The 13,058-nt window shown below is 50.1% G+C and overlaps 1 protein-coding gene across 1 annotated transcript; it reads left to right on the top strand.

The window, feature by feature from the left end:
- The first annotated feature begins 7,267 nt into the window (after positions 1–7,267).
- CHST12 (carbohydrate sulfotransferase 12) lies at positions 7,268–9,021 on the top strand. The gene has a single exon (XM_050906020.1). It carries the CDS (start codon positions 7,358–7,360, stop codon positions 8,615–8,617), a length of 1,260 nt encoding a protein of 419 aa, XP_050761977.1. The 5' UTR covers positions 7,268–7,357; the 3' UTR covers positions 8,618–9,021.
- Positions 9,022–13,058: the final 4,037 nt, after the last annotated feature.

The raw sequence follows: 13,058 nt of genomic DNA, 5'->3' as shown, positions 1-13,058 counted from the left end.
AAGGAACTTATTTACAGCTGCAGCACTTGCAAAGAAGTCTCCTACATTGCTCTTTCTGACTTGCTATGTGACACCGCACACACTCCCTATTCCTCTATGCCTTTTGCTTTGCTATCTGTCAGGAAGATGAGGGGTAGTTCACTCCAGGGATGAGGAAGCTTAGACTACTTGTATTTATAAAATGCCTTAAATGCCTGAAGTGGGGATGCAATGCAAGTGCGTAAGCTGGTATAGCAAGCAGCCAATTTTCCTTATGAAACAGGAAGAAGCAGGAATAAGTGCAATGGTGAAGTACAAAAGTCAGCAATGCTTGTTCCTAGGAGCTGACTCAGATAAACAAAGATATAAAAAAAGGACACAGAAATAAAATAAGCACAGGCTGTGTGTAAAACAAACCTGTGCCAGCAGGTCTTGAGCCAAGCCTGTATTTACAAGACCTCACGTGACCTGCAAACACTGAACGACGAAAAGTGAGGGAAAATTGAGTTTTCCAAGCGTATACATCACTAAATACCTTTGGGCTGAATCACCATGAAAAGTTGCAGTGTTCAGAGCTATTTCATACAAAGAGTGGGACATTTGATCCGAATGCATCGGTTTGAGGCTGTATCTCTGAAGGGAGGTTGTGTAACCTCAACCAAGAATTTGATAATTTGCCATGACTGTTGTGAAGAGTGATGTGCTCATTTCTGTTTGCAGCCCATCTCCTGTGCAAAGTGGGACTATGCTCATTTTCAGTGCTGGGCTAATGGCTTTTAGATTTGATTCTTCTCGATCACACATGATAAAAGTAGCAAAGGGAGCTTAAACTGTTCTGGGCTTTTCAAGCAGCATTTTCTAGCCTTGCTGTATCCAGTTATCTGTATGTTGCTCCTAATAAAGACTGCTGGGCTAGAACCCAAAAGGCTGGGTTTTCTTCCACAAAACAGCTTGAAACTGGCTACATCTAACCGTGAGCTCCAGCAAGCAGCAACGTTGGGTCTCGGGATGCTGCATCCATCTCAGGACGAGGACTGTTGCCACCACATCTATTGCTGGCTCTTCCTATTCCTTGTCCTGTCCCTGACACAGGGCAGTTGCTGGAGGGGGGTTTCTTATCTCTGCAGCCCCTGAGCCCCCAGTCTGCAGGGAAATTAAATACCCAGGCAGGGTTACGGTGTGGCACGAGTCCTCTGTGAAACCTGTGATGAATTTAAAATGAGTTTTAGGTTAAACTTTCCTTGCGGAATTGCTCGAAGCGGGGTTTGGCAACGCAGCCCCATTTCAGAGACCTTTGAGGAGAAAGGCATCTCTTCGGCGTTTGCTACCCCTGGTTTTCTACAGCGGTCTCGGTCTCGCTCCGGCTGTGGGAAGGAGCCGGGGGCTGCTGTCCGCCGGTCCCAGGGCAGCCCCTCCGCTCCCGGCCTGGCCTACGGGCCCTCCTGCCAGGCCGGCCCGAGCCCCTGCCGCCTTCAGGGCCCGGGGTCCCACCGGAACCCCGCGGCGGCCGGGGCGGGGAGCAGCCGCCAGGCCGCGGGAGAGGCGCGGAGGGAGCGCGGCAGGGCGGGCCGGGGCCTCCCGCCGGCGGGCGGAGCGGCGCCTGCGCCGCGGCCCCGCGGGGGCTCCTGTGCCCGGCGTCTCGCGAGAGGCGGCGGTGGCCCCCGGCTAGCGGCGGGACGGGGACGGGTAGCGGGAGGAGGAGGAGGAGAGGAAGGCTCCGCTGCCCGGGCGGGAGGTGAGCGCCGGGCCGCCCACGGCGATGTGGGGACGGCCTCTGCCTGCGGGCAGGGCAGGGCCCGGGAGTCGGTGCCTGAGGGGATGGCTTGGGCGGCGGCGGGGCGCGGGTGAGGCGGTCCCGGCGGGGGGTGCCGCCCCGCGGCGGGGCTGGGGCTGGGGCCGGGGCCGGGCAAACTACAGTTGTGAGCTGCAGCCGGGGCACGGCGTCCCTTCCGCGTTTCCCTCTGCTCTCCCCGGCGGCCCCAGTGTGTCAGGTAGGGCGCAGCGCTGGCCGGCTCCGCGGGCACGGCTCCATCGGGACCCGGGGCGTCGTGTGCTGGGCTGGGCAGCGTTGCCCATCCTCACGCCTCGGCGGTGACCGGGAGGCGGTTGGGTCTGTGGGCGCTCAGAGGTCTGTGGGGTGGCGGGCGGCTCTGCGAGGCAGTTCCTCTTCTCCAAACCATGAAACGCTGGCTTTTCCCCCTCTGCTGCCGATGCTGGGCCTGAGGCTCGATAACAGCCCGCTTGTGCAGTTTTCCTGTGTTGTTCTGCAGTCTGTGTTGCTTCTGGACTCGGGAGCGTCTGCGGTCCGAGCGGTTACAAAAGCAAACCCAGGAAACAGCCTCCTCGATGGAGCATTTCTACCAACGGTTGAGTGTGGCTTTTAACGTTACTTCACAGAGATGGCCATTAACGTGATTAATCCCGCTTGAACTTCATGCGCAAAACTTCAGTGCAGAGCTGAATGATGTACAGCAGAAAACTGTGCTTAAATCGGGTGTTTGTAAGGCAAACGCAGGCAGTGTGAGTGGCAGAGTCTAATTTCTGGCCCCTGTGTTGACATACAACAAATGTTCTGGAGTTTTGTTGGCCCAGGCTGTAGGTACTGAGGCTTGCTGAGACTCTTCCTGCGTTTGTAAGGCCAGGAAAGATGGGTGTGCTTGAAGTTTGCGACAAAGGTAATGAACGAACAGGACATGCTGCGTTTTGGGAGTTTCCTTCTGGACATCTTAGAAATATGGTTATTGAGACAACTTCCAAGTGTGGATATTAAAAAAGAGGTGACTGGTGCTGCCAAGCCTGTACAAACCAGGCTTTGTGGCAGCGATGGGATGGAAGGCGCTGGGATAGCTACGTAGGTTGGGGCGTTCTTTTGCTGGTCTCTAGCATATATGTGCTAAGTTGGGCTAAAACACGCAATGCAAGCCCTATTTTTGCTTACGCTGTGCGTTTATACTAATGTAACCACTGATGTCATTATATGGGTTAAAACTTCCCTGCTCTGCAAAAGGTGCTAGATTTTTGGACAGCTGGGGAGAAGCAACTTATTGAGTGATGGCCAAGTGCATGAAATTAGTTTCTGGTTATTGGTACAGCATCCATCTGCTTTGGCTGATGGGAGCTCCTTCTCTTGTACTTGCAGGAGGTTAAATTGGTTCCACTTCTCTAGAGCCTGCTTATTCCTAAGCGTAAGCGGTAGCAGGTGCATACGATGATATGTGGGTAAAGAAGGCTGCATGGGTTGAGTGACTGCAGGTGCTCCAAAGGAAAGTATCCATTTGAATTTGGGGTTTTTGTATGTTTTTAAAAGTTCTCATTCCACCTCTTCCCATCTTCAGAAGCAGGCAAAGCCCAAGCAAGCTACCTGAAATCCCGTATCTTCTCACATTAGAACGAGTGGGCGCTGGAGGAGTTGAGCTGGTGCTTAGTGCCTGACCTGTGCCTTGCACTTCCCTGCGTGGAGTTAGGAGCAATGGGAGAGGGACAAGCCTGGGGGAACACAAAGCAAGAAGGGATGGAATCTGCACCCAAGCTTTTGGAGGCACAGTCCCTTCGAAACCATTGCCGTTCACAGAGAGGGATTATTGTCCCCTGTCTCCAGTACATACCCGTGTGTAAGCTCCTTTATTTTCTGTAGGCCTTACTGCTCCTGTAAGTGAGCTGGAGTTACTTTCTTTTGCAGAGAGAGGCTGTGAGAGAATGTAGTCGTTGCACAAAGCCAAGAGGAGAGCAAGAAAGAGACAGGAATTGCTTAAGCTGCTGTTTGCCCTGAGAACAAACAGTTACAATCGGGCTGTGAAGTGCAAATAAGGTTTCCAAATCCCTGAGGAGTTGCATCTGCAATAGCATTTGCAATAAGAGCGCTGGGGATACATCCCCTCTTAACGGTTTCAAATGAGAGTTTGAGAGGTGGTTATTTGACATGGCAGCTTGTGATAGGAGAGGATGGGACCAGTGACTTTGGACCTCAGTGTCTTTCTCGGGCCTGGGATGGGGAGAAGGGTCCTTGGTTCACAGCCAGGCCAGGTTGGAGATGATCACGGGATGGCTGCTCAGGGGACTCTGTAGGATGATTATAGCACTTGGTCCGTTTCCCGGTTTGCCAGCGTCATGTCACAGAAGCAGCTTTGTGTGGATCCTGGTGCACGTTCTTGTTGGCTGGTGACTTTGGGTTAAACTTGAATGTAAATTCTTGGCTCCTCCTGCAGGCTTTTCCTTTTGATTCTGGCAAGGGGAGAATGGAGGCACGTTCCCTCTGATGTGCACAGAGACCTGTAATTTGTGCTTTCAGTCTGGTGTCTTTCATGAAGTGCTCAGGAAGAGGATGTATCCTAGTCAATAGAGTAACTGTTTTCTGCAGTGTTTTTCTCGTGAGGGGGAATTAAGCTGTGTTATTGCTCTTTTCCAGGGTTCATCTCTGGCAGTGATAGAGTTAATAGAAGTGGAGTCATTTCGATTCTGTGCTGCTCACTGCTGTGTGTCTTGGAAAAGCCAAATGCTCTGGCAGGCCTGCGTGCTGTGTCCTGGAAAGCAGGCTCGAGCCCTTGGGGTGCGCTTGGTAAAGCTACATTATGGTGGTGGCTTTGACGAAGAGCCCTCCTTCCGTTTGCCCGAGGAATGCGTGTGCCACACACAGCGTCTCATTTGCTTCTGTCGCTGCTGCTGAGAGGGTGATCTGTCCACGCTGGGGTGGGACAGCTTTGCAGAAATGCTAGCAGACTACTGTGCTGCCCGAAGCTATGGAAGCTGCTGGGTATAGGGATGGCAGAAAGGGATGCTCCGTGCAGCTTTCCAGGCTTGCTGCATTCCAGCCAGTCTAAAGGTCTCAAGCGGCGTTGGAAACCCAGCGTGCTAGGAATTATGTGCGCGGTGGGCACCCTATTCATCCAGAATAGGAAGCAGTCCCTGCCCTGAACAGCTAACCAGCTTGAAAGCAAGAACACATTCAGGCAAAACGCAAACCCAGAAGTGTGCCAAGCAGTAGGCTTGGCAGCATCACTCCATTATCTTCTGCTGTTGGACTGAGATGCTTGGCCTGAAGTGCTGACGCACATATGTAATTTGCCCCTTCTTTAACTCTGTGTTCATCTTTCTGGGTGTTTCTTCTTAGATCTGCTCCATCCTCAATCTTGACTAGCTAAACGTACAGAATTACTGCTGAGTAATACCTCCTTCTTGCTCCGCGGAGTGCAAAGTGTCTGCAGTTCCTCCAGGAACTGGCTCCAGGAAACACAGTGTTTGGTGTTGCATTGCAAAGCCATGTGCTAGGCTACAGCTACACTGAATTTCTGGCTCTCCCTACTTCCGAAGTGTAAATAAATACACCAGGGTGGAAAAACCCTAAACCTTCGGTTCTGTGTGTTATGTCTTTTGGGACAAACTGAGCTAATACTTTGATATGTAACTGTATCTGGTATTGTTCTTGTTTGCTACTAAATTCTGGTCTAATGCTTTTGGTCTAGTGTTTGAAACCAGGACTTTGATTGTTAAAATCTGGCATCCCTGAGGCATAAGCACAGCCACGCAGATGGCTCTTTAGACAAGTCATTCAATGCAAGGCTGCTGTGAGCTTCAAAGGTGCTGAGCACTTTTTCCCCCAGGAATGATAGAGCTCAGCACTTTTGTATATCCGGACTCTCAGGTTCTTCACATCCCTGTACAGGGTGGGGTTGGTGCCGTTGAAGGGTGGCGTGTGAACTGGCTGGGGAGCAACCTCTCTGTTTCGGGAGGAAGAGAGACCCAGTCTTCATTTTGAAAAGCTTTTCAGGACAGCTTGCCCTGAAATGGTTTTGTTTTCAGAGCCGGTGTTTGTAGGGTTTATTCTGAAGCTGTTAGAAAGAATGGGGATGTCTGCAGAAAGGGCAGCTCTTGTTCTCTATCTGTAGGTGCTGTTCTGCGTTTATAATCAGGGGCTGGACTGTGCTTGGAGGGGAGGAGGAGATTGGAGTGATTACTTTTTGCTTGTCTTTTGATGTTAAACCTTGCAGAGAGAGATTGTAAAACAGCAAACCTTGGTTTCTCTCTCAAAATATCAGATAGCTGCTCCTCACTGTTCTATGTTGTTCTTCCCTGGCTGTAGGCACTGGCTCCTTGATCACCTGGGGAGAGAGCAAGGCTGGTTTGCCAGCCTGCCTCTGCGTGGAGCCTTGGACCAGAAAACATGCATCAGGGTGGGGAGACGGATCTCCCTTGAGGAGCTTGCTGGTGGAAGGGGGCTGGGAGTCAGCAGGGAAGCAGGTAGCAGTGAAAAGATGGGACTGGTTGAAGTAAAAAAACCCAAACCTGCTGCACCCTCCAGAAAAGATCTTCTGAGCTGCCCTTTTAACAGTGATTTCTCGCCTGTCTTTGGTGATCAAGAGTTGTTAGGGATGAGTGTGATAGAAATACAAATTACGTTAAACCAGGAAAAGAGATCCTGACTCAACAGAGCTCGGACATGGACAAAGATTTACCAGAGCATCCTTAATCTCAGAAATCATTCAGTTAAAAGTAATCATTCCTTTAGATTTTTATTGATGCATGGCTCTTATCGGGGCCATGTCCCTTTGGGAGTTTTTGTAGGAAAACTGTTTGTGTAATCTCTGTTGTTGACAAAATGAAGGAGCTACCAAGAAAGGTCGTGGAGGTGACATCTACTGGGTGCCTTCACACAGATGAGATAAGATGGTGCGTTCAGGTCAGTGATGTTCTCTCAACAGGGGCTTGCTTTAGCCACTGAGGCAATGGCATCTTCAGCTATGTATTTATAACTCCGATAAGGTCTTTGTTTTCAGCATGGTGGTATAGAGTATCTTCATGGGGAGTTAAGACCACAGTGTGATACCACAAGCTAAAATGGTGGATTGAGCCCTCTTTCTTCCTATTGTGTTAGATATTTTTAAAAATCAAGGAGGTCTGAAAGGTAGTTGGCTCTGCATGCTTTCTGTATGTAGTTGTATTTCTTTAGTACTCTCGAACTTCCCTCTGTAAACTCTAGGCCTGAAATCTTTATATTTATTTTTTAAATGAAAACAGAGCTTCTCTTGAAATCACATGACTCGAGAAGCTTGAGATTGACTAAAAAAACATGATTGCTATGGAAACTGGTAAAATGGCAACACATTATGCCTCCTTTTGGCCAGTCAGCTCTTTTCCACGGGGTCTCTATGGGTACCTCAGACTCACTCAGCTATCCCCATGCAGAAACAGATGGTCAGCCCTGCGATGAGTTTTGGTTGTGCAGGCTCATTCGCTCCAAACCAGAGTGATTAAGGGTTCAACTAAATTTTTTTCTGGTACCTTTCCAGGCTCCTGGTCTGCAGCACCATGCTGGATCCCAAGCCTCACTCTGCAAGCCGGAGGTGAATCCAGGTGAAAACCAGCTATCACCGTAGGTGTCAGGATGACCAAAGCACGGCTCCTCCGTCTCTCTGTGGTGCTGGTCTCCATCTTCATGATCCTCCTGATCATTGTGTACTGGGACAACGTGGGAACGGCTCACTTCTACCTTCATACGTCCTTCTCCAGGCCTCATTCCCCAGGAGCCATCGCTGGTATCACAGCAGATGAAGACTGGGAAGCCTTGCCAGATGGGGATGATTTTTTAGCAAAGCTGCTTAGTTCAAGCCTTAAACAGAATAGCTCTATCCCCCGAAAGACAGAGCAGCTACTTGTCCAGGGCTCTGGCAAGCCTGTGGTGAGCAATTTGGAGGAGAACGTGCGGGGCTATGACTGGTCTACGCACAATGGCAGAAACAGCTTGGACCAAGAGAAACTGCAGATAGAGAGGCAGAGAATGTTGCGGGAGTTTTGTGCCAATTCCAGCTTCACCTTCCCCACCAAGGAGCGCTCCTTTGATGACATCCCAAACTACGAGCTCAACCACCTGATCGTGGATGACCGCCACGGCATCATCTACTGTTATGTCCCCAAGGTGGCCTGCACCAACTGGAAACGGGTGATGATTGTGCTAAGTGAGAGCCTGCTGGACCAGGGGGTCCCATACCGGAACCCTCTGGATATCCCCCGGGAACATGTCCACAACACCAGCACCCACTTGACCTTCAACAAATTCTGGCGCCGTTATGGGAAGTTCTCCCGGCACCTCATGAAGATCAAGCTGAAGAAGTACACTAAGTTCCTCTTTGTACGAGACCCTTTTGTCCGCCTCATCTCTGCCTTTCGCAGCAAATTTGAGCTGGAGAATGAGGAGTTCTACCGGCGTTTTGCCATTCCCATGCTAAAGTTGTACTCCAACCATACCAACCTTCCCACCTCCGTTAGTGAGGCTTTTGGGGCAGGCCTCAAAGTCTCCTTTTCTGACTTCATCCAGTACTTACTGGATCCCAGGACAGAGAAGATGGCCCCCTTCAATGAGCACTGGAGGCAGGTTTACCGTCTGTGCCATCCATGCCAGATAGACTACGATTTCATCGGAAAGCTGGAGACGCTGGATGAGGATGCTGCTTATCTATTGCAGCTCCTCAAAGTGGACAGGCTGCTTCGCTTCCCCCCCAGCTACCGGAACAGGACTGCCAGCAGCTGGGAAGATAACTGGTTTGCCAAAATCCCACTGGCTTGGAGGCAGCAGCTCTACAAGCTTTACGAAGCAGATTTTGTACTCTTTGGCTACCCCAAGCCAGAAAACTTGCTTAAAGACTAAAAGTGATTGGATGGTGGGTGTGGGAGGGAACATCTGAAATACCAAAAATGTTTAAAGCCTCCTCATTTTTGCTCTTAACTCCCTTCCCTGTACAGGTTGGTACAACAGAATATATTTTTTCTACTGCTTCCCCTTCCATTTTTGCAATAATGCCAGAGTCCAGGGTATTCCAGCCAGCTGTGCATATGCAAAAAATGCCAGGGTTTTTTGTTATCATTTGTTTTCTGTTTTTTAAAATGTCCCCATGTTTTGCAATGGGTCGCCACCCTTGGTCACTCTGCCAGCTGTGTCCTTCAGTAGCTTTTTGTTAATACTTTTTAAAAATTAATATATTTAAGATATTTAATACAAAGTGTGTGTTGTGGCAAAGGAAGGGAAGGAATAAAAAAAAAGTAAAAGAAAAACCCAAGAAATTATGCACCTGCCTCTGTGTTGTCTCAGGGCTGCTGTTTCAGAGGTCCGAGGTCTGCAGAGCACTCAGATCTCTTTGGGAGCTGGGTTTGTCGGTGGTGCCTTCATCAGTCACGTCTGCTGGTGATCGCTCTGAGCTGGGCTCAAGGCAGATCGGATGGGTCAGTGCCTGGCTCTGCCAAACAGCCCTGGAAGAATACCAGTGCTCCGGTGACACGCGCTGCTCACAGCTGGTGGGTGTGACGCCGGGGTCACAGGAAGGAAATGGTGGTTGGGAGCAGCGACACCAAGCCCCGTGGGGTGTTCCAGGACGTGCAGGTGGCCAACACAGTAGCTCTGCACTGCTTCACCGTTCAGCAAAGTGGTGGTGGGACTCTACTTTCCAAAAAGCTGAGGTTCCTCAGCTGCTGTGTACCTTGCTAGTGTGGAGCATCTTCCACGACATGTCCCGTTCCAGGACAGTGCCTGAAGTTCAGGGAGGTTGTGGCCAACTTGGATGGGCAGAACGTGGTCTTGGATGGACATGCTGTCCAGAAATTGGCATCCAGGCTTCACACTGCAGTGGCTTAGGCAGAAATGCAGGTTACCATATCACAGCCGGTTACAGGACGGGGAGGTGGTGTGCTGCTCTGTGGCCTGGTCACTGCTGCATACAGTGCAGGTCCCTTGAGAACTGTGCTACGTCCTCCTTCCTGTGCATGCTTTAAGGGGACGTGGCAGGGATGCAGATGCTTATCCCTAGAAGAAGAAGATCCGAAAGGTTTCTTTCAATAAGCAGGTGTCAAGGTGAACTCAAAGTTCATTTGTTTTCAGAGTGCCAGCTACTGCTTGTGATGCTGCATCGTCATCCACTGCCTTTCTGTTTATACCAAATGACTGATGCAGATTTAATCATCTGCCTTGCTGGGACCTGCTGCGGGAGTGATGGTTGCCCACTCTGCTAGGAGCATGTGGGCTGCTTCCCAAGGGAAATTGATGCTTTTAGAGAGACTTTTTGTGTCTCATCAGCTGAATCTGCTTCTCTTTTTCTCTCTGAATTGCTCTGCAAAAACTGTCTGCTTAGCAGATTGGGCAGGCAACTCTTTTAGAGTTGAAATGCTTAATTATTTCCCTGGGCTGTGTATGGTATCAGTGATTAAGGTCCAGGGTCAGGCCTTGGGAGGCAACCTTGTGTTTTGGGCAGACTTCTTTATATTGGCCTTTTACTCAGTTTCTCTCCAAGGCCATCAGCAGGCGTGACTTTTCCCCTCTCTCTCCTTGCTTCCCTGACCTCTGTACACATACATCTTCTTGGCATTGCATGCTCTTCCTAGCAAATATGCTGTATCAAGCTTTCTAACCTATAAATGAAAAGTAATTGCTAGTAGTTACGCTCAAAACAAAGGTTTTGTTTCTCATTGTATTCACACCACTCTCCTGTAATTTCTGCAGAGATATTTGCCGTTTAAATGAGCCTGAAGCCATGATCAGGGTCTTGGTCCTTAGCTCTTCACAGCTTGGGGAAAAAGGAAGTGCCTGTTTCTGAGTCATTATTTAAAACTAATAATAGAAAAATGTTGATCTATTCAATTTTTTTCCAGTTACCAGCTAATTGCTGCAAAACAGAAAGATGTTGAGAATCTCGTCTCCTGTAATGAGTAGTCCCGGGAGTTTCTTGGTTCCTGCTACATTTACATTTCTTCAGGGTGGGTTCATCTCGCTCTTCAAAGATGCAGCATGGATGTTTTCATCTCTTGTCTTTACAAAGTGTTTATTTTTTTTCTCTTTTAATTGAAATTTAATTGATGGTTAGTATGTTTAGACGTGGGCAGCTGGGACCGTAGTGCAGATGCCGTGCAAACTTCCTTCCAGCTGCTTCCCCTGCGTCTCTTGATCTGGTCCTGTCTCTTCCTGCCCCGCCGACCAGTGCTTGGCCGATGTACCCCCGTGACACCGGCTCGCTCTGCAAACCAGCTGGTGCCTCCTCAACCACAGTTGTCTTGTGATTCATGGCCATGGCTTGTCCCAGGCAAGAGCCCAGGAGCATCTTTTCAAGGTCATTAGCTGTCAGTCAGTCATCCGGGGCAGAGGAGGAATGGGTTGCAGAGTGTTACCATCATTTTTGGCAGCAAGGTCCTGGTTGTGCAGTTGGCAGAGAAGGTGCAAAATGGCTGCAAATCCTGCACAGCAGCTGCTCCATGTGATGTGAGAGTGTCCTCTCCTTATGGCTGCCTTGTAATTTAACAGCAATAGAGGAAAAAGCCCTCCCTTCCCTTGGGGACATTGGCTACATAGGGGAGACTTTGAATGCACAGACTTCTCTCCTCTCTCCCCATCCAAAGCTGGATAAAGGGGGTGAATTCCAGCATTATGTGCTAATACCACCCTGCATCCTGCTAAGGTCCAAAACACCCCACGTGCAAGGTTCAGCGAGCTGCCTGCAGGCTGCCTGCATCCCCATGGCTTCATCAGCCTCCCTAAGAGCTGCAGTCAGGAGACCGTATGGATGGCGTAAGGCCACTGAGGGCTCTGTCTTCTGTACTTGCCCTCTTTCACCCCATCAAGTCCAGCCTTCGCTGACATACAAGACATTTCAATATTTGTAGACGCATACCCAACCAACGTGCTGGGTGCTGTTGGCTCTCTCCTCATTTCCTATTGCCACGCTTCAAAGCGCTTGCTGCTGGGAGGAGCAGTAAAGCTCAGATGGAGAGGGTTCACGTTGCAGTGGATGGCTTCTGGGTTCAAAATAGCTTGTTACTTGCTGCTCTTTTCTTTTGAAGCCCTCCTTCCCCACCCTTCCACCACTGTGAATGTATTGTTAAGAAGTCAAAGGGGATCCAGGCTGCGCTAAGCTTTGTGGTAAGACGACTAGGTTGCCAGAACTGGGATGTAGCCTCTGGCTTTGGGAATGTGCATTTTTTGTGGGTTTCTTCCTCTGTTCTGATGATGTAAAAGGCGGGGAGGGGGGGGGAGAAGGACAAAGAGTTCAACCAGCCATGCTTCCTTCCCCCCTGGTTTCCTAAAGGAGCTGGAATTTGGTATTTGACAAATAATGGCAGAATGATTGGAAAGGGCAGGCAGTATGCATCCGTGCTGGCCTGAAGTCAGAAGAGGGCTAAAAATCTTGGAGTGCAGATGGTTGTGATGCTAGCGCTGATTTTATAAGGGGTGGAAAAATGCTTTGAAGCGGCCTATTTGTGTCTGAATAAACCTGGCTTTGTCATTTCATGCTCGGCCTGCAAAGTTATGTCCTGTTCCCCTCCTGGCTTGCTTTTCCCTGGGGTTGACCACTTGGCCAAAGTCAGCACGGAGTCTCTAACCAGGCAGAACCAATGTGCAGATGCAAAAATAACCTGGGGTTTGACCAAGATGTTTCCAGCTGGGTAGAACTGAGACTAGCTTTAGTGCTTGCTCGGCGTCGGAGCCAAAGTCTTTACACAACCATTGAACAGATTTGGTCCCTTGCTGTTTGATGCCAGGTTCACCGCTATGGTGGGACATGTGTGACCTGGCCCTGCAGCCCCTGCGTCCCCCAGGGAAGGACTGTCATGCCTCAGAGCTCTCTGCTTTTTGAGCAGTGACATGGCTTTGCCAGGGTGCGGAGTGTCCTTAACACATGGGTACCTTTGCATCTCAGTAGTTTTTGCCTTAACCCTTTAATTCCCTTGTGGTTTAGGGGGTCAAAATTGTAGACCCATTACCCATGGACAACAAAAATTTGCCCTGGGATAACGTGTGAGATGAAGTGCTTTGGCTGTGTGTTTTGCATCCCTCAAGGTGGCACTGGGAGGATGGAGGACAGGGGATGAATGGCAGCATTGAAAGGGTGGCGAAGAAAAGCTAGTTTGTTCCTTCTTATGTAAGCTGGACCTTCGCAGCAGCCCGCGGGGAAAGGGGAAAGCCGGTGACTTGGCAGGGTGCTGCGTGGCTGTGGTGCAAAACGGTGCCAGGGAGGGTGCGGGGTGTGGTGACTTACAAGCAAGTCGTGTTGCTTGAATTTAAGGGCTTGCCCACGTTTGTCTTGCTCGTAAACCCTCTAGTCAAGGGC

Source organism: Gymnogyps californianus, chromosome 15 (assembly GCF_018139145.2).
Source record: "Gymnogyps californianus isolate 813 chromosome 15, ASM1813914v2, whole genome shotgun sequence".
NCBI classification, from domain to species: Eukaryota; Metazoa; Chordata; class Aves; order Accipitriformes; family Cathartidae; genus Gymnogyps; species Gymnogyps californianus.
Note: the sequence above shows the minus strand (reverse complement) of the source record. Positions and strands in the feature narration are given on the sequence as shown.